Source organism: Bison bison, unplaced genomic scaffold (genome assembly GCF_000754665.1).
Source record: "Bison bison bison isolate TAMUID 2011002044 unplaced genomic scaffold, Bison_UMD1.0 scf7180017864333, whole genome shotgun sequence".
In the NCBI taxonomy this organism is placed as follows: domain Eukaryota; kingdom Metazoa; phylum Chordata; class Mammalia; order Artiodactyla; family Bovidae; genus Bison; species Bison bison.
This window is the reverse complement of record NW_011494905.1, coordinates 964235-990566: the sequence shown is the minus strand read 5'-3', so window position 1 is coordinate 990566 and position 26332 is coordinate 964235. Positions and strand designations below refer to the sequence as shown.

The window sequence follows — 26332 nt, the reverse complement described above, 5'->3', positions numbered from 1 at the left end:
TTTGCATGGATATACACATTCACTTACCACTTTTTTGATTATCATTTTTCTTGTATTTTGTAAATACAGTAAAGTGTGCTGACTAATGAGGGGAGAATACCAGAGCATGATAAGAACTCTGAGAGAGACCTGACTTAGTCTGAGCATCAGTGAAGGCTTCCTCGAGGAAGTGCATTAAGTCAAAACCTGAAGGATGAATTGGCAAATGGGACAAAGCCCAGACACAGGAGAGAGCGTGGCAGTGCAGGTGGCATTATGGCATGACTGGGCAGAGATGACGGAGGCTGGGTAGGCTGGTGGACATGACCCAGACTGCGAAGGCCTTGTCAGCTGGTGAGGGTCTCCACATGGCCTATTTAGTTTATTCTGAAGCGGGCAGGAATTGTGGTGAATCATTCATACTTGGCAGTAGGCCATGAAACTTCAGTCATTAACGTGGGAACACTGATCCGAGAGTGGTGCCTGAACATGGCAACTGGATACCATTGAGTTCTGCCATCACTCAGGCCATCTTTACCAAAGAGAATAGAGAGAAATATTGGAAAATTCTGCCCTGAATCTTTGCAGAAAAACTAGAGAGGAAGGGAAAAAGAGACCTAGTTATTAGGTAGGTCAGGTTTTCAGGAACTGAACATTCAGGAAAGCATTTGGGAATATTTCTCTCACACCATGCTTTCTCCCTGTTTTGAAGTATATCATTACTTTGTGGATATTATAACCTGGAATAAGAATGTAAGAAGAGGATCCATTACAATCAAATTGAAAGACAAAGCTGGAAACACGACAGAATCCAAAATCAATCAGTAAGTTGGGCTAGGATTATTTGCAATTTGCTACTTTCTTTTTTGTTCAGGGAAGTTAAATTCCAAATATATCAACTTTTTAATCATAGAACTGTAAGTGGCTTTGTCCTGTGAAAGATATAAAGGGAATATGTTGCTTTGTGGCTCTTGATCTTTCAGACTGTTTACAAATGGAACTGGTGCAGAAATTTTCTTTCCTTCTACTTTCCTTCCCCACTTCTTTCTCCCTCCCTTCCCTCCCTTCCTCCCTCTCCTCCTTCCTTCCCTTTTTTCCCCCTCCAAATTCTTCCCCCATTTAGTTTGTTATATAATACTGAGCAGAGTTCTCTGTGCTATACAGTAGGTCCTTGTTGGTTATCCATTTTATTTTCTAAATAACTTTATCTACTTATTGTCTGTGCTGGATCTTCACCGCTATGCGCAGGTGAGTAGGAGCTACTCTCTAGCTGCGGTGTGCAAGCTTCTCGTTGCGGTGGCTTCTCTCGTTGTGGAGCACAGGCGCTAGGTATGTTGGCTTAGAGCTTAGTTGCCCCACAGCATGGGAAATTTTCCCCGACCAGGGATCGAACCCGTGTCCCTTGCATTGGCAGGTGGATTCTTATGCATTGTACCACCAGGGAATTCCTGGTTATCCATTTTAAATATAGCAGTGTGTACATGTCAATCCCAAACTCCCTAACTTTCCCTTCCTCTCATTCCTCTCCGCTGGTGACCATCAGTTTGTTCTCTAAGTCTGTGAATCTGTTTTTTAAATAACTTCATTTGTATCATTTCTTTTTTATCATACCAGATTTCTCTTTCTCTGTCTGACTTACTTTACTCAGTATGACAGTCTCTAGGTTTGCTTATACATTTAATTACAAAAGTCATCCCTGCTCACTGTAAACGATTTAAAGCAGTAAGGAAATATGTGACATAAAAGTCCAAACCCCTGCCACATCCCAACCATCCCATGCCCACACACATACATTTCTATTCTTTTCTGAGCTCATAATATACATATATACACAAACATATATATGTATGTCTCTGACACTCAGAAAATGTATTTTGCAATAGAAAATTGGAAAAATCCTAAAAGTCCAATGAAGGGGAAATTGTTAAATATCCCCATATAATAAAACATTATTCAAGTATTGAAGTTATTTATGAAACATTAAATGAAATGCTTATAATGCACTAAGTGGAAAAAATAAAGTTATATTTTATAAAATCATATACAGTATACAACTACAACAATGTCAAAATAATGAAAAAGAAACAAGTCAAAGTAAGTTAGATTGCCCCTTGGGTGGAAGCGATACGAGTCCCTTCTAAAGCTTCTCTTTCCTTTTCAGTTTTCTGTGCTGTTGTATATATATAGTTTTAAAAGAACTAATAATTTTTTCTTCTATTACTTCTATAATCAAGAAAAAAGGGGGCAAATCCCCAAACCTTTTAATTTAAGCAAAAGCATTTGAGACTCATTTTGTTTCCTGGGTCCTTTTATCTTCTGGACGCTTGTCTTGTCTCTTGGCCTCATTCATAGAGGACCATGTAGAAGGTCATCTGAAACTGGCGATCATCTTATGGGCTGGCTCACTGTGCAGATAAATAGGGAAGGTGTGGGGGTTCTTTTTGGCCATACCATGTGGCTTATGGGGTCTTAGTTTCTTAACCAGGGATTGAATTCGAACCTTCAGCAGTGAAAGTGCAGAATCCTAACCACTGGACCTCCAGGGAATTCCCTGTAAGTGACTTTTTCAAATGCATCCTTGGAACATAATAATAACAGCCTTTGTTTATTGAACTAAGCACATTACAGATAGTGGTTAATGTAGCTCTCACTAAAACCCTGTGAGGTGGTATTACCATCCCTATTTTTATATATGAGGAAACTGAGGCTCAGGGAGGGCAAGGGATGTGGCCAATTTCACACTCTTTTCAGCATCAAGATCCCCAGTCCATATTTTCAGGGAGGGAACTGCTAGGGGCCCAATCTTGAGAAACCAGTCTCAGGTACTTTATAGGCTTCAATGAGAAAGGTGGGCAGAGCCCTCATCTGGAGAGTCTAAGAAACAGCAGGGAGACTGCAGTTCTATGAGGAGCAAAACTTGGGTTACATATTTGCTTTACATGTCTTGGAAATTTGAATTTTTTATAGTAAATTTCTCCCAAGTAGGAATTCCTATGGAGAAGGAAATGGCAACCCACTCCAGTACTCTTGCCTGGAAAGTCCCATGGACGGAGGAGCCTGGTAGGCTGCAGTCCATGGGGTCACTAGGAGTCCGACACGACTGAGCGACTTTACTTTCACTTTTCACTTTCATGCATTGGAGAAGGAAATGGCAACCCACTCCAGTGTTCTTGCCTGGAGAATCCCAGGGACAGGGGAGCCTGGTGGGCTGCCGTCTATGGAGTCACACAGAGTCAGACACGACTGAAGTGACTTAGCAGCAGCAGCAGCAGGAATTCCTAAATTTGGAGGCTCCTTTCTCTCTTTTATGAAGGCTTGTTTCTTGATTAAGATAGAGAGCTTAACATCTTTTTAAAGACATGTCCAGTCATTTCTATTTTAGTTAGTTTATGAAAAAGTCACCACCGATCAGAGAATATATGGGAAAAAAGTAAATAATTGTTCTATTTTGTGGTAAGATTATGGCTACTTTTCTTTCTTTTGCCAGGTAAACTTTAACATTTTAGTATTCAGTATCTTTACAATTTAAGAAAAGGAAAATAATATTAGGGTATGTACCTTGAGTTTTGGGCGCTTTCTGGGTAGCTCAAATGGTAAAGAATCTATCTGCAATGCAGGAGACCTGGGTTCAGTCCCTGGGTTGGGGAGGTAACTTGGAGAAGAGCATGGCAAACCCACTTCAGTATTCTTGCCTGGACAGTTCCATGGACAGAGGAGCCTGGTGGCCTCCAGTCCATGGGGTCGCAGAGTCAGACATGACTGAGCGACTAACACACACACACACACATACTGCTTGAGTTTATTCAGTCTTACCAGACAGTGGGGACATATGAAGTCACATTCAAGGATATTACTTGCCTGTTGATTCTCCCTCTACACATGATTCAAATGTATTTCTTATTTTTTTAACCTTAAAAAATTCAGATATAATTCACATACCATAAAATTCACCTTTTTAAAGTTTGTAATTCACGGGGTTTTAGTATATTTACAAAACATGAAACCATCAATACCATCTAATTTCAGAGCATTTTTGTCATCTCAAAAAGAAACCCCATACTTGTCAGTAGTAATTCCTCATTCCTTCCTCCTGGCCAGCTCCTGCCAACCACTAATCTGCTCTCTGTTTTTATAGATTCTTCTATTCTAGGCAAGTCATATGAATGGAATCGTACAATATGCGGGTTTTGTTTCGCTTTACGTGATATTTTTAAGATTCATCTATGTTGAGGCATTCATCAGTACTTCATTCCTTTTTATGGCTGAATAATATTCTGTTTTATGGACATTCCATATTTTATTTTGATCCACTGACCTCTGGCTCAGCAAGCTTCCACTGCACAGTCTGCTCACTCATACCACATTTTATTTACCCATTCACCAGTTGAAGGATATTTGGGTTCTTTCTGCTTTTGGCTGTTATCAATAATGCTGCTATGAACATGTATGTACAGGTTTTTGTGTGGACATAGGTTTTCATTTTTCTTGGGTATATACCTAGGAGTGGACTCTCTTGTTCATACAGAACTTTGTGTTTAACTTTTCGAGGAACTTCAACCAAACTGTTTTCAAAAAAGGATGCACCATGTTACGCTCCCTCCAGCAATATATGAGAGTTCCATTTCCTCCACATCCTTGCCAAGATTCTTATCGTCAGTCTTTTAAGACTTTTAATTATAATTAAGAAACCCATAAAATTTACCATCTTAATCATGTTTAAGTGTACAGTTTCTTATTAAGCGTGTTTACATTGTTGTGAAACAGATCTCCAGAACTTTCACCTTGAAAAACTGAAACTATATATCCATTAAATAAAAATTTCCATTTCCGATAGCAACCACCATTGTACTATTTTTATGAATTTGATGGCTTTGGATACATTATGGGATTCCTGGTGGCTCAGTGGTAAAGAAGCCACCTGCCAGTGCAGGATACGCAGGTTTGATCCCTGCATCAGAAAGATTCCCTGGAGGAGGGCATGGCAACCCATTCCAGTGTTCTTGTCTGAAGAATCCCATGCACAGAGGAGCCTGGTGGGCTACAGTCTATGGGGTCACGAAGAGTCAGACATGACTGAAGCGACTTAGCACACAGCACAGAGACATCATATGAGTTGAATCATATAGTATTTGTCCTTTCGTGATTGGCTTTTTTCACCTAGCATTATGTCCTCAAGTTTTGTCCATGTTACAGCTTGTGACCAGAATTTCCTTTCTTTTTAAGACTGAATAATATTCCATTGGGCTTCCCTGATAGCTCAGTTGGTAAAGAATCTGCCTGAAGTGCAGGAGACCCCGGTTTGATTCCTGGGTCAGGAAGATCCACTGGAGAAGGGATTGGCTATCCAGTCCAGTATTCTTGGGCTTCCCTTGTGGCTCAACTGGTAAAGAATCCGCCTGCAGTGAAGGAGACCTGGGCTCGATTCCTGGGTTGGGAAGGTCCCCTGCAGAAGGGAAAGACCACCCACTCCAGTATTCTGGCCTGGAGAATTCCATGGAGTGACTTTCACTTTCACTGTCAATATTTCATTGTATATATGCATAACATTTGGAGAATGTTATGGCAACCCACTCCAGTATTCTTGCCTGGAGAATCCCAGGGATGGAGGAGCCTGGGGGGTTGCCGTCTATGGGGTTGCACAGAGTCGGACACGACTGAAGCAACTTAGCAGCAGCAGCATACATCACATTTTGTTTATCCATTCATCCATGTCTGTCTTTTGTTACAGCCATTCTCGTGGGCATTACATGATATCACATTGTGGTTTTGATTTGCAACTTCCTATTGACTTCCCTGGTGGCTCAGACGGTAAAGTGTCTGTCTACAATGCAGGAGACCCGGGTTCGATCCCTGGGTTGGGAAGATCCCCTGGAGAAGGAAATGGCAATCCACTCCAGGACTATTGCCTGGAAAATCCCATGGACAGAGGAACCTGGTAGGCTACAGTCCATGGGGTCGCAAAGAGCTGGACACGACTGAGCGACTTCACTTCACTCACTTAATGGTTTAATGATGTTGAGTATCTTTCATGTGCTTGTGGGCCATGTGTATAGCTCTTTGGAGAAATGTCTGTTCAGATCCCTTACCCATTTTTCCTTTTGTTAGTCAGTTGTGTCTGACTCTTTGCAGCCCGGTGGACTGTAGCCCTCCAGACTCCTCTGTCCTTAGAATTTTGCTTGCAAGAATACTGGAGTGGGCAATCATAAAAAGGAATGTATTTGAGTCAGTTATAATGAGGTGGATGAACCTAGAGCCTATTATACGGAGTGAAGTAAGTCAGAAAGAGAAAGATAAATATTGTATTCTAACACATATATGCAGAATCTAGAAAAGTACTGAAGAATTTATTTACAGGGCAGCAATGGAGAAACAGACATAGAGAATACACTTATGGACATGGGGAGAGGGGAGGAGAGGGTGAGATGTATGGAGAGAGTAACATGGAAACTTACATTACCATATGTAAAATAGATAGCTAATGGGAATTTGCTGTATGTCTCAGGAAACTCAAACAGGAGCTCTGTATCAACCTGGAGGGGTGGGATGGGGAATAAGATGGGAGGGAGGTTGAAAAGGGAGGGAATATATGTATACCTATGGCTGATTCATGTTGAGGTTTGACAGAAAACAACAAAATTCTGTAAAGCAGTTATCCTTCAATTAAAAAATAAATAAATTAAAAAAAAAAAAGAATACTGGAGTGAGTATCCATTCCCTTCTCCAGGGGATCTTCCCAATCCAGGGATCAAACCCGGGTCTCCTGCATTGCGGGCAGATTCTTTACTGTCTGAGCCACCATAGAAGCCCATTTTTCCTTTTAAATAGACTTTATTTTTTAGAGCAATTTTAAGTACACAGCAAAACTGAGCAGAAAATACAGTGATTTCCCATATTCTTTTTGCCCCCACATAGGGGCAGCCTCCCTCAGAACCAAAGTCTGGCACCAGCATAGTGCATTTGTCACAACTGAAGAATCTACGCTGATACCTTATTCTTACCCAAAGTCCATAGTTTACACTAGGGTTCACTGCTGGTGTTGTACATTCTACGAGTTTTGTCAATTGTACGATGACATATGTCTGTCATTGTAGGATCACAGAATAGTTTCACTGCCCTAAAAATCTGTGCTCTGTCTATTCATCCCTCCTTTCCCCAGCCACTGGCAACCACTGACTTTTTTTTTTTTTTACTGTTTCCATAGTTTTGCATTTTTCAGAATGTCAAATAATTAGAATCATACAGTAGGGTAACCTTTTCAGATTAGCTTCTTCCACTTAGTAATAAGCATTTAGAGTTCCTCCTTTTTTTTTTTTTTTTATTACTTGACAGCTCATTTTCTTTTACCTTCATTTCCTTTTCTATTGTCTGATGTATCATGGGCTTCCCTGGTGGCTCAGTGGTAGAGAATTTGCCTGCAATGCAGGAGATTCGGTTTCTATCCCTGGGTCGCAAAGAATCCCCTGGAGAAGGGAATGGCAACCCACTCCAGTATTCTTTCCTGGGAAATCCCATGGCCAGAGGAGCCTGGCAGGCTATAGTTCATGGATGGCAAAGTGTCGTACATGACTTAGCAACTAAACAACAGCACCAATGACAAGCTGGTTTATCACATTTTATTTATCCATTCACCTACAAAAGACATCTTGGCAGCTTTTTAAAAATTAATTAATTTAAAAAAAGTTTTGGCCGCACTGAGAGGTTTGCAGGATCCCAGTTCCCTAGCCAGGGATTGAACTTACGCCCTCAGCAATGAAAGCACACACAGCCCCAACCACTAGAACCCGGGGAATTCCATCTTGGCAGGTTTTTTTCCTCCAGGAAAGTCCCCGTCTTAGTAGTTTTGGATAAAGCTGTTAAAGATATCTGGGTGCAAATTTTTGTGTGCCTTACCCATTTTAAACTAGGCTAATTAGCTGTTTATTTTTGAGTTGCAAAGTTCTGTATATATTTTGGGTACAAGGCTTTTATAGTTTTATGTCTCACATTTAGGTCTTTGATCCCTTTGGAGTTTTTTTTTTTTTTTTTTGGAATATTTATTTATGTGGCCACTCCCAATCTTAGCTGTGGCATGGTGGGACTTTCATTGTGGCATGCAGGATCTTTAGTTGTGGCATTTGAACTCTCAGTTGCGGCACATGGGATCTAGTTCCCTGACCAGAAATCAAACCCTGGTTCCCTGCATTAGGAGTGAGGAATCTTAGCCACCTGGCCACCAGGGAAGTTCTGTCATGTCTGTTTTTAAAATTCCTTTCTTAAGAAATTTTGCTTCTGCAGCTTTTCTTGGTTGTTGTTCAGTCAGGTGAATATAAGTCTTCAATGTGTGGTGTTCCCTAAAGCACTGGAAAACAGACTTTTCCTCAAGACAATTTTCAGTTTGAAACAGCAAAATACTCTTAGGCTGCAGCATGAGGGTGATATTCTGGCTCTTCTTGAGGACATTATGGGAAGTCAGGCTGCTCTGGCCACTTTCCCCGCTTCCCTAGAACAGGAGCATTCACTGGTGGACTTCCTTTGGCTCTCTTTCCTTTTATGGGACATTATTTTGGGGGTCTGTGCCTAAATGTTTTCCCATATCCCTTGGCAGTTTGAAATTCCACAGTGAAACCCTTAACTGAGACTGACAGTCACTGGCAAGTGCTTCCTTACCAGGTCGCTTGAGTGCAGTACTTCTTGCATCACATTTTCTTCATGTAAGCACATATTTGTATGCTCTTTGACAATTCTGAGAAATCTTGGTAGGTTTTAACATTCTGATCTTTTGTATTTTTTCCTGTTTCTTTTCGCAGTTAGCATTTTGGATCCATCAGGGTCTGGTGCAGAGGGGACGGGCAGGTGGGCTGCCTGCCCCCTGTCTGCAGAGCAGAGGATGCCCGGGGTCTGCCCGGTGCACACGGTTCCCCTGAGAAGATCGCTTCGGTGGTCCCAAACCCCCGTGGTCACTTCACTTCTACCGGCCTCCTCCACGGGGCCTCCTCACTCACACCCAGGCCAGGCGGAGGAGCCTCCTGCCTGCAGCTGCCGCAGATGCCGCATGCATCAGGCGGCTGTGCCACCCCGCCGCCAGTACCTAGGGCACCCGCGCATCTTCCCGCCTGCATCCTTCTGCCTGCAGCTAGCGGTCATAAAGCCCGAAACCCGTGGCTTTCCCCGCTCCCTTTCAAATGCCTTTATCATTATTGTAATTATTTTACTATGTGTGGGAATTCTTTGAGGATCTGAGTAGAAGTAGATTGCTATAGAAGGGATTTGTGTTTGCGTCAGTCTAGTTCCTGGAGATAGCATTAATCTGGGACGGCTTTACTTTTTAAACCTGAGGTTTCTCGGACCAAGTACTTCGAAGTGAAACTGCTGACCCATGTAAGCAATCTGCATCTTAGCTTCTCATAGTGTCAAGATTTGAGGGGGGAAATTTTCTGTCCCCTGAGGTGGTAGAAGGTTATTTATTTCAAATTCATGTTTAGTTCACTCTTGCCCCTAGATGCCTCCTATTCAACTCCTGACCTTGAGGAGCCCATAGACTTTGTTTCATGTCCTACTGCCCTGCAAGGCCATGAATATTGAAGCACAAGCTTACCAAGTTCCAAAAAAGACCAACCGAGGGTGATTTCAGTATTCCCCTTATCTATTTGGATTTCTGCTTTCATGTATTTTGAGGGTTCCTCAGTATTCTTTCCTTTCTTCTTAGTTCAATGCAATTTAAAAGGTTTTTAACTTTTGTTGTTGTTGTTTGTAATTGTATTTACTCTTATGAGTTATTTACAGGGTATTTAGTGCACCATACTGCCAGAACCCATAGTTCACTGGCTCTTACTCTATTTATTCTTGTAGGAACCCAGCCTTGGTTAGTGCCTCCCTGTGTATCTCTAGACCTCGCTCTTGGTGGAAGAGGGCATCTTACCCGGGCTCACAGACAACCCTGATCAGATCCAGGTCTCCTTTTCCCTGTCCGCCTCCCTAGCACCCTCACTGGATTCTGCCATCTGCAGGTGGCATCACCTCCTCCTGGAGTCCCTACCTTTTTCTGGTTCTACAGCTGCCCTTGGAGAAGTGGGAAGGATCCCTTTTTCCATTGCTAGACTCTGATCAAGGAGGACTAGAGTTGAACTGTTTATAACCCTTTTTGGTTAAACCACTCCTTTCCTATTGGATTTTTTTTTTCTCTTTATTGTGAAAAATTAAAGTTTACAGAAAAGTTGCAGTAGTACTATGAGCTTTTTCTTTTTCTGAACCATCCTATAGTTGTCACCAACATGCAGGTTCATCAACGCAAAGTACTGTAGTGTGTTTTCTACAAATAAGGACCCTCTCCTACATAACCACAATTGATCATCAGAATAAGAGAATATCATTGATCCATTGCTACCATCTGATGCTGATTCTGTTTGGAACCAACAGACTGGTTCCAAATAGGAAAAGAAGTACATCAAAGCTGTGTATTGTCACCCTGCTTATTTAACTTATATGCAGAGTACATCATGAGAAACGCTGGGCTGGATGAAGCACAAGCTGGAATCAAGGTTGCCAGGAGAAATATCAATAACCTCAGATATGCAGATGATACCACCCTTATGGCAGAAAGTGAAGAGGAACTAAATAGCCTCTTGACAAAAGTCAAAGAAGAGAGTGAAAAAGTTGGCTTAAAGCTCAACATTCAGAAAACTAAGATCATGGCATCTTGTCCCATCACTTCATGGCAAATAGGTGGGGAAACAGTGGAAACAGTGTCAGACTTTATTTTTGGAGGCTCCAAAATCACTGCAGATGGTGATTGCAGCCATGAAATGAAAAGACGCTTACTCCTTGGAAGGAAAGTTATGACCAACCTGCTGCTGCTGCTAAGTCACTTCAGTCGTGTCCAACTCTGTGTGACCCCATAGACAGCAGCCCACCAGGCTCCCCTGTCCCTGGGATTCTCCAGACAAGAACACTGGAGTGGGTTGCCATTTCCTTCTCCAATGCATGAAAGTGAAAAGTGAAAGTGAAGTCCCTCAGTCATGTCTGACTCTCAGCGACCCCATGGACTGCAGCCTATCAGGCTCCTCCATCCATGGGATTTTCCAGGCAAGACTACTGGAGTGGGGTGCCATTGCCTTCTCCGTATGACCAACCTAGACAGCATATTAAAAAGCAGAGACATTACTTTGCCAACAAAGGTCCATCTAGTCAAGGCTATGGTTTTTCTAGTAGTCATGTATGGATGTGAGAAGCTGACTGCTGAAGAATTGATGCTTTTGAACTGTGGTGTTGGAGTAGACTCTTGAGAGTCCGTTGGACTGCAAGGAGATCCAACCAGTCCATCCTAAAGGAAATCAGTTCTGAGTGTTCATTGGAAGGACTGATGTTGAATCTGAAACTCCAACACTTTGGCCACCTGATGTGAAGAGCTGACTCATTTGAAAAGACCCTGATGCTGGGAAAGATTGAGGTGGGAGGAGAAGGGGACGACAGAGGATGAGATGGTTAGATGGCATCACCGACTCAATGGACATGAGTTTGAGTAAACTCCAGGAGTTGGTGATGGACAGGGAGGCTTGGCGTGCTGCAGTCCATGGGGTCCCAAAGAGTCGGATATGACTGAGTGGCTGAACTGAACTGATCCTGAGACCCCATTTCTAGTTTTACTAATTTTCCTAATAAACATCCTTTTGTAGCATAAGGATTCAGTTCAGGATCCCTGGCTGCATTTGGTAGTCCTGTTTCTTTAGTTTTCACTTTGGAACAGTTCTTCTGCCTTTCCTCAACTCTTTTGACCTTGACACTTTTGAGGATTACAGGTCGATTATTTTTAGGATGTCTTCAGTTTGGGTTTCCCTGATGTTTCCTCATGATTAGATTCAGGGCATTCATCTTTGACAAGGACATCACAAAGGTGAAGTCATGTGTGTCTCAGTGCATCATGTTAGGAGGCTCACAATTTTGGTTTGTTTCATTAACATGGATCAATTGATTAAGGTGATTTCTGCCAAGTTTCTCCACTGTATTTTGTGGCTGGGTACTTTGAGACTATGTAAATTGTCCATTACTCCTCAAACTTTTACCCACTAGTTTTAATGTTCTGTGGTTGAATTATTACTCTGATGGCCGTCATATGGTGATTTTTCTAAGTCAATGTTTAGGAAAGGCATTTTCTTCTTACTTATTTATTCATTTCTTAGTTTATATCAATATGGATTCATGGATTTTTATTTTATTAGTGGAGACTTATCCTCAGTTGGGGCTTTCCAGGTGGCTCAGTGGTAAAGAAAGGAGACGAGGATTCGATCCCTGGGTCAGGAAGATCCCCTGGAGAAAGAAATGGCAACCCACTCCAGTATTCTTGCCTGGAGAATCCCATGGACAGAGGAGCCTAGTGGGTTACGGTCCATGGGGTCCCAAAGAATCGGACATGACTTAGTGACTAAACAGCAGTAGGAGCAAAGATGAAACTCTATACCCATTAAATAACATCTATTTATCCCTTCCTCTATTCTCTGGCAACCACCATTCTACTTTCTGTTTCCATGACTTTGACTACTTTAGACACATCATATAAGTGGACTCAACAGTATTTATTTTTTTGTGACTGGTTTATTTCATTTAGCATAATGTCCTCAAGGCTCATTCATGTTGTAGCATGTGAGAGGATTTCTTTTCTTTCTAAAACTGAATTAATATTCCATTGTATGTACAAACCACATTTTAAAAATCTGTTCATCCATTGATGGACATTTGAGTTGCTTTCACCTTTTACCTATTATAACAATGCTGCTATGAACATGGGTGTGCAAATATCTGTTTGAGACCTTGCTTTCAAGTCTTTTCGGTATACACCTAGAAGTAGAATTGTTGGATAATGTGGTAGTTCTACTTTAAATTTTTTGAGGAGCCTTCCTACTGTTTGTCACAGTGGCTGTACTATTTTACATTCCCACCAATACATACAAGGGTTCCGATTTTTCCATACTTGCATCAACACTTACTGTGGTTTTTGTTTCTTTCCTACAGTAGCCATCCTAGTGGGTTTGAAGTGATTCCATATTCTTTTGAACATCTCTAACATTCTTTGAGTATTTCTTACTTTTCGGCATACGTGTCATTCTAGGATCACTTTGTGCTTTCCCTGCCCAAGCCTTGAAATCAACCATTTCTCCCGGGAGCCCTAGTTCCTTTTTTGTGGAGATGATGTTTGGAAACCAAAATCTGGGCAACCTTTTAGATTAGCTCTATGTGTAGCACTTCAGCTTTCCACAAGACTGACAGTGAGGCTGGGGCAACAAGCACCTCCTCACCCCCATCTCCACCTCCAAACTAAGGATTCATTTCTGGAGCAATCATTTCTCCATAGCCTACTCTCCAGCTCCCCAGGGGGACAGTACCCAGCTAAAACTCCACTGGACACACCTTAGGCTCAATTTGGGATTCCAATTGTAGGAAACATCTCCACACACTTAGCAAAAATTATTGGAACCTGTGATGTAGCTATTTTAATTTGAGGTTTCCCTTGAGAGGTAGAACTGAAAAAATATATGCTTAAGCACAACTTCTAAATTAGTATCTAGTTTGGCTAAAAAATATACCTATGCATCTAACAATGCAGTTCAATGGAGAAGCCAGAACCTAGTTTTTCTTCTTGCACTGCTATAGATAAGCCCTGTGACCTGGGAGAGCTTAAGCTCTGTGAGCATCTGTTTCCTTGTCTGTGAAATAAAGACAGTAATACCTTGCAGAATTTTTCAGGGGACTGGAGATATGTGTCAAGAGACAAGGAGGCTGTCTGACCTATAGCAGGTAGGCAGCACACACCTTTCCAGTGTCACAGCATTTCATCAGTCCTGGGGTCAGAGCTTCACTTCTGCTGATCCTTTGGAATCCAACGGACTTTGCTCATGAAAGTCACCTAGTGCAGGCTATGGGGTCAAATGGCTACCTGCTAATGAGTGATCTGTAGGCTTCAAATGGTTTTCTTTCATTGGTAATTTAGATTCACTTAAAAATATATTCTTTCTTCCTTCCAGTGAACCTGCAACATTTCAGAAATACCACCAAGTGAGCCTGCTTGCAAGATTCAATCAAGATCTGGATAAAGTGGAAGCCATTTCTTTGGTGTTCTCTACAGGATCTGTAATCGGCCCGAGGTACAAGCTCAGGATTCTCCGAATGAAGTTAAGGTCACTTGGCCATCCAGAGAGGTAAGCTGAGGCAAGGTCTGACAGGCTCTTGTTTTCTAAAGATGTTATTGACTCCTGTCCAACTTGCTTGGTCTGATGTTTCAACAGGATTTCAGTAATCACAATGAAAGAAGTGAGGGGTTTTCCAGAACTAGATTTGATTAAATAAATTTCCTAGGGACTTCCCTAGTGGTCCATGGCTGAGGTCCACTTTTGCAATGGGGATCTGGGGGGGCCAGGTTTGATCCCTGGCCCCACATGGGGCCACATGCTGCAATGAAGACCCAGAGCAGCCAAATAAATAAAAATAAATTGAAAATAAATATTAAAAGAAAAGTTGCCCAGTAATCCAAGAAAAATTTACTGGTATGCACTTAAAGATAAATGGGCCAATACTCCAAAGAAATAATGTTGTTATATGTTTAAACAATTCTTCCCTAGCACTCCACCCATGTTTTTTGCAAGCTGATACTCTGTTGTAGAAAAGAAATCCTCATATAATTTGGCAAACTGATAAAACACAGCCCAGCATTAAAAAAGGTACAGAAAATTTGAAATATTTTATTGCATTGATACAGGATAGAAGTACATATCAACATTGAATTTGATAACTGCACTGACAAGGTCTTTGTCCTTAGGAAAAACATGCTGAAGTGTTAAAGGGGTAAACAACCCATTCTCAGTCGGTTCAGAAAAAATAAACAGTGTGTATTTGTGTGTACAGAGAGAAAGACAAAGACAAAGGGGGAGAAAGAACAAAGCTGTGATGGTATGTATGCTTTGTGAGTAACACCACACTTACATATAGTCCTTGCAGTCAACCTGTGGACGAAGAGACAGAAAATGATGTGAGCAGTTATTGCTTTACATTTATAAATTCCTTTTTCCTGAATGTTTAGGATACTTTAAAACATTTAATAATACAAGTCCCACCCCCTCCTACTCCCCAAGGATAGTCATGATATCTTAAAACTGGAACTTTTTTAAAAAAAGATTTTTATTTATGTATTTTTGGCTGTGCTGGGTCTTCATTGCTGCACATGGGCTTTCTCCAGTTGTGATGTTTAGGCTTCTCACTGTGGTGGCTTCTTTTGTTGTGGAGCATGGGCTTTAGGCCCATGGGCTTAATTGCTCACACAGCATGTGAGATCTTCCTGGACCAGCCATTGAACCTGTGTCCCCTGCATTGGCAGGTCGATTCTTAACCACTGGACCACTAGGGAACCTCAAACTGGGACCTTTTAATACTTCTTTTCTGGTTGTCAAAGGAATACATATTCATTTTATAAATCTGAAGAGTACAAAAAGTGTTAAGAAGAATATCATAGATAATGTCATTATTCAGAGGCAACCACTGTTAAAATTTTTGCTTAATTTTTTAAATCTTCTATTTTTAAAAATCTAGTTGAAATTATGTGGTAAATAAAATTTAACACCATGATTTCTTATTTTTAATTAATTTTTATTGACATATAGTTGCTTTACAAAGTTGTGTTAGTTTATTTACTGTTGTTGCTATGACTCTGCTTATTTACTGCAAGCATTTTCCTAGAACATTAAAAATAATTGCTAAGTAATTTTATATCTGAGAGAGATTATACAGTTTGTTCTACTAGAATAGGGTATTTTTATCATTGCATTGACAGGGATATTTCATTTTGTTTTTACAGGCCTCAGTTGTGTCGGTATGATCTTGTACTGATGGAAAATGTTGAAACAGTCTTCCAACCTATTCTGTGCCCAAAGCTGCAAATGTAATTGTTGTCAGGACACCTAAGTACAAGTAATGTCAAGAATGCTACAACTGCAGGCTTTTTAAAGCTTCACTTCATCTTTTCCTCAAGGCACAAAAAGTATGGAATAACCAGGGTTGTTGTTTTTTTTTTTCCCTTTTACAGTAATGTCCTATGGATGTCACACTGCAAAATGTCAAACAACCTTGGATTATGAAACAGTCCTGGGAAGGGAGTCTCTAAGTAGGGCAAATCAGAAATAGCTAGGTTCCCGACGGCCCAGCACCATGCTAGGCTGTGTCCTGGGGCCTCCTTTGTTCCGACCTGTCAACTCTGCTGCTTGTCACTCGGGAAGTTCTGCCCATCACAGTGGCCATCCAGGCATCTTAAGGGAAGGACTGGCTGGAGGCCTCACTTTGAACTTGACTCCATGCTCCCCACGCCAGATCCTTCCAGGTTTTGCACAAAGAAGGGAATGGAAACAGACCTACCTCACAGGGCTCTCGTGTAGGCTTAGGAGGCAAGACTGTGAAGGGTTCTTTGAAATCCCCTGGGTGCCACTTCTGTCAGTGGCTTGATACATGTGAATATGCTTTTATTTATTTTGATATGGCTTATCTAATGTGCAACAAGAGAGCTTCTCCTTATCAACACCAGCTTCTCTCTTAGGCTATTTGCTTTAGGAAGGCAGAAAACCATACCCCTGGCTTCCTGCCTTGTTTAAAGTGGGTTAGTGCAGGAGGAGGTAGGGACAGACCAAGAGGGCAGCTGCTTGGACTAGACAGTAAGTGGATGAGGGAAGAAGAGCAGATGAAACAGAGGGGAAGCCCTGCTCAAAGGGACAAGGAATAGGGCAGGAGGCAGGAGAGAGGACGTGGAGCTTGTTTTTCACTTAAGGTGAAGAAGCATCACTTTACATGCAACCCTCATTTTAAGCAATACTTAAGAAAGGTTTTTGTTTTTCTTTTTTATCAATGTAATCTGTAATTATTGAAGGAAATTTAGAAATGCACAAATGCAAAATAAAAATATGCTATCATAGTCCCAGGGCTTCCCTGGTGGCTCAGTAAAAAAAGAATCTGCCTGCCAATGCAGGAGACGTGGGTTCAATCCCCGGGTCAGGAAGATCCTCTGGAGAAGGAAATGGCAACCCACTCCAGTATTCTTGCCCGGGAAATCCCATGGACAGAGGAGCCTGGCAGGCTACAGTCCATGGGGTCTCAAAAGAGTTGGACACGACTTAGCCACTAAACAACAACAATCATCCATCCATTGTCCCACCTGTTAGAGGTTATTTGTGTTATTCTTTTGGAGTGATGATAAACAACCTATTTGTTAACATGTGAATTCAAAGCACTAACTTATTTGCTCTTGGAGCATCTGAATCTTCCAGTCTGAGGAATTCTCAGGTTTCTCTAGGAAGAGGCATGATATATGAATCTGGAATGACAACAGCCAAGTCAAGAGGTCCCCCAAGGGCCAAGGTCAGAGAGGTCAGAACCACAAGAGGGTGATCCTTGAGCAGATGTCCAGGATGGAGACAGGGCCAAAGGGTGGACAGCACCCCTCGCCCAGCTATGGCCACTGCAGGAAGGTTCCTGAAAGTCACAGGTCCACTAGCCTCCTCCCCATCCAAGTGACTGCTCTTCTACTGCTTTCTGTGAGAATAGTCTTAAATGGAATCTCTGTTTCACAAACGATGGAACTCTGTAAATATACTGTGTGGCACGTCTTATCTTTATTTATATGTACACAGCAAATCCGGAGTCTGTTCCACTGAAGTGTAGGATGCTTGCAGCGAATGTCTGAACTCTGGAAGGAGGAAAGCTCAGCGATGCTCCTGCCCACCTGGACGTTTTATCAGCCTCCCATGTTTCCAGCAGAGGTGGACTTAGAGATCTGGGTGCTCATAGGCTCTGATTTCTTTTTAGAGTTTAACTGGTCCTGTATTCTGATTAGCATAGTTACTTTTTTGTCCTCTTTGCTTTCCTTGGTAAGCGGGGGATCAAAACAGCAGAAAAATGCCAGGAACAGCATTTCCATCGATTTATAAGCTCCTCAGGCCAGTGGGTTTCTTTGAGTTTCTTCTCCTGGCATCTCCTAGCATGGTACCCACCTCACTGTGGGGTGGGAGGATGCATGAGCAAATAAGTAAATGAAAGAAGTTTGGTCCCTGGAGTGGAGGTGGATTTCAGTGAGTTTCATGTGATAGTGATCAGGTGAAATGAAGGCAGTGACAGGCGTGACCACTCTCAGAATCTTTCTTCCCAAGCCCCTGGAACTCTGTCTCCAGTTATCCTTGCCTCTCTTCCTTCTCTTTGTCAGTGTATTCATCTGAATCCCCAGAAAAGATGCAGTTAAACTGTAGCCTACCCTGTCCCCTCTTCTATTCACCTGTATCTCCTCCTACTTAGCATCCTGACCTTCACTGGATGGTTATTTCCTCAGGGGAGTGTCCCCAGCCCTCATTTTTCCATAGAGTGTGCTGGACTCCCCCTTCTATAGCCATTTATATATATATATTTTTTAAACACGTATGTGTATGATTATTTGATTAATGTCTGTCTTCTCCACTAAACTGATCTGCCAGGCACAGGCTGTGTGCCTAGTGTGATGCCTACAATGTAGTCTGTGCTCAGGAAATATTAAATGAACACTGTCCATGATCTTGTAAGCCCTACGGAGTCATGCTCAGTTGTGAGGAAGGAGCAGCCCTCCACCCCCAGCTGCAGCCCATTTCCCTGGGGGCACCCACCCTTCTCTGCCTTGGACCTCTCTCCCAGGCACCTTTCTTACTCTTATCTCCTTCGTCTCTGTTGGTCCACTGCCCACTTCGCGGGCTTCCTGGGCGAGAGAGTTTGGCTCTTGTTTTCACCCCTCATCACAACTTTCAGGTGGTCTCGATACCATCCTGCAGCAAGCTCACCTATCCTGAAGACAAGGAGATTTTGCCCTCGCCCACTCCCCTGTTTCTGCACCTCAGCTAAAGCCCTCCAGGATCCTCAGGCACTTCTGGGGGACTCTGAGCCACGCTTGCTCTTCCACGGCTCTCTTCTACCACTCACTCTGCCACCAACATTGTATGTGCTTCTGGCGCTGCTGGTATTCAGCCATATTGTAATATATTTCCATGTTGGCATCTCTTCCAAGGCTGTGAGCACCACGGGAGCAGTTGCTGCTTATTTGTCTTTGCTACCCTAGCACCCACCACAATGCCAGGCATAAAGCAGGAGCCCAACCGATGTCTGTTGAGCAAAATGGAGTGGATTTGTCCTCAGGGACTTGAGGGAGCCACCTCCATTCTGGTTTAGACATCAAGATGCTGCCGCTGCTGCTGCTGCTAAGTCACTTCAGTCGTGTCTGACTCTGTGCGACCCCATAGACGACAGCCCACCAGGCTCCCCCGTCCCTGGGATTCTCCAGGCAAGAACACTGGAGTGGGTTGCCATTTCCTTCTTCAATGCATGAAAGTGAAAAGTGGAAGTGAAGTCGCTCAGTCGTGTCTGACTCTTAGCGACCCCATGGACTGCAGCCCACCAGGCTCCTCCATCCATGGGATTTTCCAGGCAAGAGTACTGGAGTGGGGTGCCATCGCCTTCTCTGAGACATCAAGATACTTATTTCCAAAACTTCCCACCCTCAGACCCCTATCCTGTGTTCTCATTCCTGACCTGGTATGCCAGCAGCAGAAATCCACTCATATTAGCCTGGATTTTATTAGAGAGAGGACTTGTGGAACCCGAGAGAGAGCTGAACCATCAGACATCAGGAAGATCAGAGATGGTGGCCACCCTGGAGCCTTCAGCAACAAGAGTCCATGGGACTTTATTAACCCTGTGCTCTGCCGTGTGTCTCTCTGCATCAGCTCCACCCACTCCACAGGGCAGCTGTGGGTCACTGGGGTCCTTGGGATCATTGGGACCACTCACTAGGTGGTCCATTCCAAAGTCCAGGGAGAGGACTTGGCCCTTGGGTCTTCCTCTTGGGGCAGGTGTCCATCCTGTTCTTGGAGCAGGAATGGGGACGCAAAGCCATGTGGTCTGATCAGAGCTAAGCCGGAAGAGGAGGGTGAGCCCTAAGACAAAGAGCCACAGGGAGTGACAGGCTAATTCATTGTCACTGGAGCCTCTTGGCTTTTCTTCCTTCCCACCCCTGAACCATTACCCCGACCTGCTTCCCAGTCCAACATGTGTCCCTGGTGGTGGGTTGCTGCTGTGCTTTACAGGCTGCCTGGCATGTGCTGTAACTGAGTGGCCTCAGTGGAAGCTGTGCAGGCTGCAGCTGGCTCTGCAGGTGCTTGGCTGGGGGCCAGAAGGGAGACCATGATCATTTTGGAGGTGGGCTGGTAGTGGGGAACACAGTCCAGGGTTTCTTCCCCAAAGCAGACGGGTTGAGCAGGAGAAATCAGGAAAGGAGGCAAGGGGGATAGGTCAGGGGCAACAAGCAGGGGCTTGGGCAGTGAGCCTATAGGAAATTAGGTTTGTGTCTTCCAAATGAGCTGTCAAAAGTCCCTTTCCACCTGGTGGTGGCTGAGTCCCACAGTCCTTCAGGTCTCCCTGCTGGGTTTTTCCATGGACTCTGACACAGCACTGGTTCCTTTCTAACAGTCTTTCTGGGGCCCTTAGTACACTCTTCCCCACCACCCTCTCTCTCATTCAACATCCCTGAATGAGCTATCTTGTTCTCTTTCACTGCCTCTACTATTTCCTTAGCAGGCTTCTGATCTCAGTCTTTTCTGCAAAAGGCAATATAGGGTAAGCAGGTAGACTCTGTTGTCCGCTGGGATGTGACCTCCGTTTACTGAATTCTCTTCGCCTAAGTTTTCCTTCTCTGGACTGTAAAGTGGGGGATTTTAAGAGCCCCTGCCTCATGATATGATAAATAAATACATTCATGTGTGTAAAAGGTTTCCTGTGGGGTCAGCTGTGCCTAGACTCAATGAATGTCAGCTGCTATTACTTTCCCTCTTATGGTCTCCCTAAGAGACCTCCCCCTGTCCCGTTTCAACAGTCTCCTCTAGACAAAACGTATGAATGTTTAGCCCAAGCTCTGGATTTTCACCTGTGCGTTGAGAGGTGGTGTCAGTGCCAGGCGGAGCAAGGAGCATGGGCTTGTAAGGGACCGATATTTAATGCAGTCCTGCTCGACACTCACAGCTCTGGACTTCATCAACCCTTAAAGTGACTCCATGTGAACACCTGCTCAGCCATCATCCATAAAAGGGATGATGATACTTGCTTTTCTGGAAGCTTGGCCACATCATTTCCTCTGTAGCAATATCATGCTCTGTAACTCTCCATACTCTCCCCCAACCAAAGGCAAAGCGAAGCCCTTGAGAACAGGAGCTTTTCTTCCTGTTCTCTGCTGTGCACATTGCTGGCACAGGCTCAGTGTCATTATTCATTCAGTTTCTCTCCTCCTATATTCCTTTGACTTCTCAAAATCAACATGGTCCAAACCAAACAACCAGTCATTTCCTCCCTAGGCTTGTCTGTTGATTTAACCAACTATTAGTAAGTGTGTAATGTTTAGCACTCTGGACTTTGAATCCAGCGATCTGAGTTCAAATCTCGGTAGGACCTTCTTTAGTTTGGGCTTCCGTGGTGGCTCAGATGGTAAAGAGCATGCCTGAAGTGCAGAAGACCTGGGTTCGATTCCTGGGTAGAGAAGATTCCCTGGAGAAGGAAATGGCAACCCACTCCAGTATTCTTGCCTGGAAAATCCCATTGACAGTGGAGCCTGGCAGGCTACCGTCCATGGGGTCACAAAGAGTCAGACATGACTGAGAGACTTCACTTTCTTTCTTTCTATTAAGTGCCAATGAAAAGCCAGGCACAGGGTTAAGGGCTGGGACAGACACAGGATGGTGAGACCTTGTCTCATTTACAGAAGTGTTCACTGTCTCCTGGAGAGATGGGTGATGACACTGGAGCACAGTATATGCAACCGCAGGAATAAAGACACTTCACAGGCGGCCCTAAGCACAGAGAAGGAACAGCCTTTTGGACTGCAGGAGCTGGAGAAGGCTTCTCAGAAGAGGTGACAATTGCCCTGTGTATTGATGAAAGAGTAGGAGTTTTCAGGCAGAAAAGTTTGCCAGTGAAGAGTGTAGTCACAGGCACAAACTAACACCATGTGTATTCAGCTGGAATGTGAAGGGAGGAAAAGAAAGGAGGGCTGAGAACAGTCCCACACATGTTTTAAAATGGAAAACTTTGCACATTCATAGAAACAGGGAAAATGGTAAAATCCACCTCCCTGCACTCATCACCCAGCTTCAGTAATTATCAACTCAATGGCCAATACTGTTTTGTTTATATCCTTACTAGCCATTATTTTCAGATTCAGGTCAAGAAGGTGAAGTTTAAAATCTGTATTGTCTTCAACAACTTCAGCAAGATAAAGATGCTAATAAAGCCTTCTTCTGAAAGAAGTGGAGTTAAAAAGTCATTGTTTCTCCCTTCTTCCCATTATTTTGATGCAAATCCCAGACATTGAGTCATTTCATTTCCTTCATGCAAATCCCAGAATTTTGAAAATATAAAATATATCTTTTTTCTTCTTCCTACAAATGAATCATAATATAGTCTAACACTGCAACTTGTTTGATTTTTATCCTACCCATCTCTCTGGCTACTGTACTGTATCTGGATACACAGAGCTGCTTCCCTTTTTCAATAAGCTGCTTAGTATTTGTTCCATTTGTGAATATACCATAATTAACCTCTATAGTCCCCAAATGATGGGCATTTGGGTTGTTCCCAATACCCTCATATCAAAACAAAGCTGACAGAATACCCTTGAACATAACATCTTTGTCTGCCTAAGGGCCTATCTATGGGTTAAATTGCCGGACGTGGGCTTGTTAGGACCTTGTACACTTTGAATTCTGACAGGTGCTCTTTATGTAGCCCAAGAGGAGCTTTGAATGATATGACAAGGATGTTTCTGTTGTCCAGGCTTGTGACATTTTGGAGTCCTCTCTGTCATTCTCCATTTAATTAGCCATGTCCTACCAACTCAACTCTTCCCAGTCTGTCCATCTTCCTCCCCACTACTGTGGTCCTGGCTCAGGCCTGCATCCTTTCTCATCAGCTACCAACTCAGAATGCAGTCTAATCATCTGCCAGGGAAAACATTCTAAAGTGGGAACTAAATCATTCTCTTGCTTAAACACCTCTGTTGGTGTCTCCTCATGTACAATATTAAAAAAAAAAAAAATCCAACTACTTAGCTGCTCTTCCATGCTTTCCAGTTTGTTTCCACCTTCTCATTTCTCACCCCTTTAGGCTTCACAGAAACTAGATGCTGGCCCCTTACTGGGGTCCTCAGTTCACCTTCTCTTTCGTGTCTCTGTTGTGGAAATCTTGCTCATCCTTTACGGTAAACTCAAACCCCACCTCTTCCATGAATCCACGCGGTACCGAACCAGTAGTTTTGGACCTAGGGTGAGTTGGAGTCTAATTGTGGCTCTCTTGGGGGATACCATTTAATCTGAGACTCGGATTTTTCATCTGTTAAATAAAGACAAAAAACCAATCTTGCAAAACTGTTGTGAGGATTAGGGATAATGGGCACATAGTAGGAGTTCAATAAAAGGAAATTTCGCTTTGATTATCCCACCGCACTGGACTGGAGCCTCTGGTTCAGCTGGTGGTCAACAAGTCTTATCTTGACCACTAGACTGCAAGCTTGCTGTGGTCAGGGTTCCTGATTCACCCCGGACGTACTAACGCCTGGCAGGGACCCAGCAAATAAGTGGAGAAAGAGACAAACTATAAAAAATATATACAGATGGAACGAGGACAAAAGCAAGAGTAGAAGGAAGGTTTCTGCCGGATTCTAGACCCAGGGGCCCGCGGAGTCCTGGCCGGGGGTGGGGCCTGGTAATGGAGGCGGGGCCTGGAGCAGACCCCGCCCTTGTCCGTCTGCTAACTCGCTCCCCTGGCGCAGCCGGCAGGCAGCGAGGTTCCTGGCGCTACTTCCAGGACGCTCCGTGGCCCCGCGAGTCCGAGTGCGGGGGCCGCGATGCACTCCCTACTTGGCCTCCTCCTGGTCTTCGCCGGCAGCACCTTCGCCCTGTACTTGCTGTCCACGCGACTGCCTCTCGCGTCGACACTGGTCTCAGCCGAGGAGTCTGGAGATAGGTGCGTGGCGGCAGTGACTGGGTCCTAGGTTCGGGTCAGAGAAAGGTAGCCAGGTCCGAGGATGAGGTCTGGGAACCGGAGATTCGGATTCCCGGATCGGCGGCGTCGGAGGCCGGGATTTGGGGTTCAGTCCTGGGACTGGAGATCGGGCCGCGTCTACACGGTCTTGGGCAGGCCGGTTGAACTGGAACCGGGCCCTGGCCCTGGCTGGGATCTGCATGCTGCCGGCCGCGCGGGAGTGCTGTTTGGTGCCTTCTGGTTTTTTTTTTTTCCTTTTTAGTTGCGGAGGGAAACGCGGCGCCTTACTTTGGGCTGATCCTGCTGGAGCACCTCTGCTCCCCCCATTGGATCGCCATTGAGCGATGTTCCCGTCGCCTTCCCAGGCCCAGGCCTGACCCCTATTTGTATCCCACCTTCGCCCCGATGTGGACCCCGCAGCCGGTTCGTAAAGACTGCTCTCAGCCTCCCTCCTTCATCCTCCCCAATTCACTTCTGGTCAGATCTGCCCTTGGGACTTGAAGGCATATCGGGCTTGAGGAAAAACGTTGATGGACAACTTTAAATTATTCACTAATTAGTTATCGACGATCTCTTCTTGGTTGTCTCAGCTTTTCCTTTTACTTACCCACAGTGTTAGGCAGGAGGTGGTACAAATACCTGGAGAAGGCAATGGCACCCCACTCCAGTACTCTTGCCTGCAGAATCCCATGGGCGGAGGAGCCTGGTGGGCTGCAGTCCATGGGGTCGATAGGAGTCAGACACGACTGAGCGACTTCACTTTCACTTTTCACTTTCATGCATTGGAGAAGGAAATGGCAACCCACTCCAGTGTTCTTGCCTGGAGAATCCTAGGGACGGGGGAGCCTGGTGGGCTGCCGTCTATGGGGTCGCACAGAGTCGGACACGACTGAAGTGACTTAGCAGCAGCAGCAGCAGGTACAAATACCTACCGGGCCGGTTTGTCGGGAAACTATTTGTAAAGATAATGAAGATATATGTTACTTATGTTTGAATATTAGGACGGCTGTTTTCAGTGACTGTTGTTTTGCTCTAGCTGGGAAGGCTGTGCTGTGGGTGTCAGAGTAAGAGAAACATTCTAATGAGAACCAGGAGGGTTTGCATGTAATTGATCATTGATGGATTCCGGAGTTGTTCAGATGGCAGAGGCAAGGTAGCCTTTGTACAGGGTAACCCTTGTACAGGAATCAGAGTACACTGAGGACCATATAGAGAGCAGGGTGAAAAGCAGGCTGGTTGAAAGGGTTGGTTTCAAGCCTGACATATTATCAAGAAGATTATGTTTATGGTGTGGGACAAATACACTTTCCTAGGGAACCTTTAATTGGCTTCTTTGTGATTGATAAAGCAGTTGTTTTACCTAGTAACTTAGAAGTGTGAAGTTTGAATTGTCCTTGGCCTAAAGCTTAGGGGGGAGGATTTACCCCTGGAAAGGAAGGCAATTCAGGGTGTTCAGTACTTGCCTAGAAATTAATCCATTTGCCTCTTAGGAATAGTTCATAAGGACCACAACTTCTTTATCTATTCATTTGTCAATGGACTTCTAGGCTGCTTCCATGTCCTAGCAAATGTAGATAGTGCTGCAATGAACATTGAGGGTACACGTGTCTTTTTCAGTTATGGTTTCCTCAGGGTATATGCATAGTAGTGAGATTGCTGGGTCATATGGTAGTCTTATTTCTAGCTTTTTAAGGAATCTCCGTACTGTTCTCTATAGTGGCTGTATCAGTTTACATTCCGATTAACAGTGCCAGAGGGTTTCTTTTTCTCCACATTCTCTCCAGCATTTATTGTTTGTAGATAAAGAAGCTGTGGATTCTGTAATAATACAGAATATTCTGTAATAATTACAGCTGTGGAAGCTGTAATAATACAATGGAATATTACTCAGCCATAAAAAGGAACACAGTTGAGTCAGTTCTAGTGAGGTGGGTGAACCGGGAGCCTGTTATACTGAATGAAGGAAGTCAGAAAGAGTAAAACAACTATCATGTATTAATGCATATATGTGGAATCTAGGAAAATGGTACAGATGAACCTATTTGCAGAGCAGGAATAGAGATGCAGACATAGAGAACAGATTTGTGGACACAGCGAGGGAAGGAGAGGGTAGACAAATTGAGAGAGTAGCATTGAAACATATACATTACTAGAAGGCCTGGCGTGCTGCGATTCATGGGGTCGCAAAGAGTCGGACACGACTGAGCAACTGATCTAATCTGATCTGATATGTAAAATAGATTGCTAATGGGAAGTTGTTGTATAACACAGGGAGTTCAACCCCGTACTCTGTGACAGCCTAGACAGG

At 43.8% G+C, this 26332-nt stretch overlaps 2 protein-coding genes across 2 annotated transcripts in view; both read left to right on the top strand.

Annotated features, from left to right (window-relative positions):
• Positions 1–19250, top strand: part of LIPH (lipase, member H) — a 53355-nt gene extending 34105 nt beyond the window's left edge. The window contains exons 8-10 of the mRNA XM_010853874.1: positions 692–803; positions 13974–14147; positions 15797–19250. Of these exons, the coding sequence (XP_010852176.1) occupies positions 692–803; positions 13974–14147; positions 15797–15884 (374 nt within the window). The 3' untranslated portion in view covers positions 15885–19250. The remainder of the gene's footprint in view (positions 1–691; positions 804–13973; positions 14148–15796) is intronic.
• Positions 19251–23795: 4545 nt separating this feature from the next.
• Positions 23796–26332, top strand: part of TMEM41A (transmembrane protein 41A) — a 9756-nt gene continuing 7219 nt past the window's right edge. Inside the window, exon 1 of the mRNA XM_010853867.1 lies at positions 23796–24006. Coding sequence (XP_010852169.1) covers positions 23888–24006 — 119 coding nt within the window. The 5' untranslated portion in view covers positions 23796–23887. The remainder of the gene's footprint in view (positions 24007–26332) is intronic.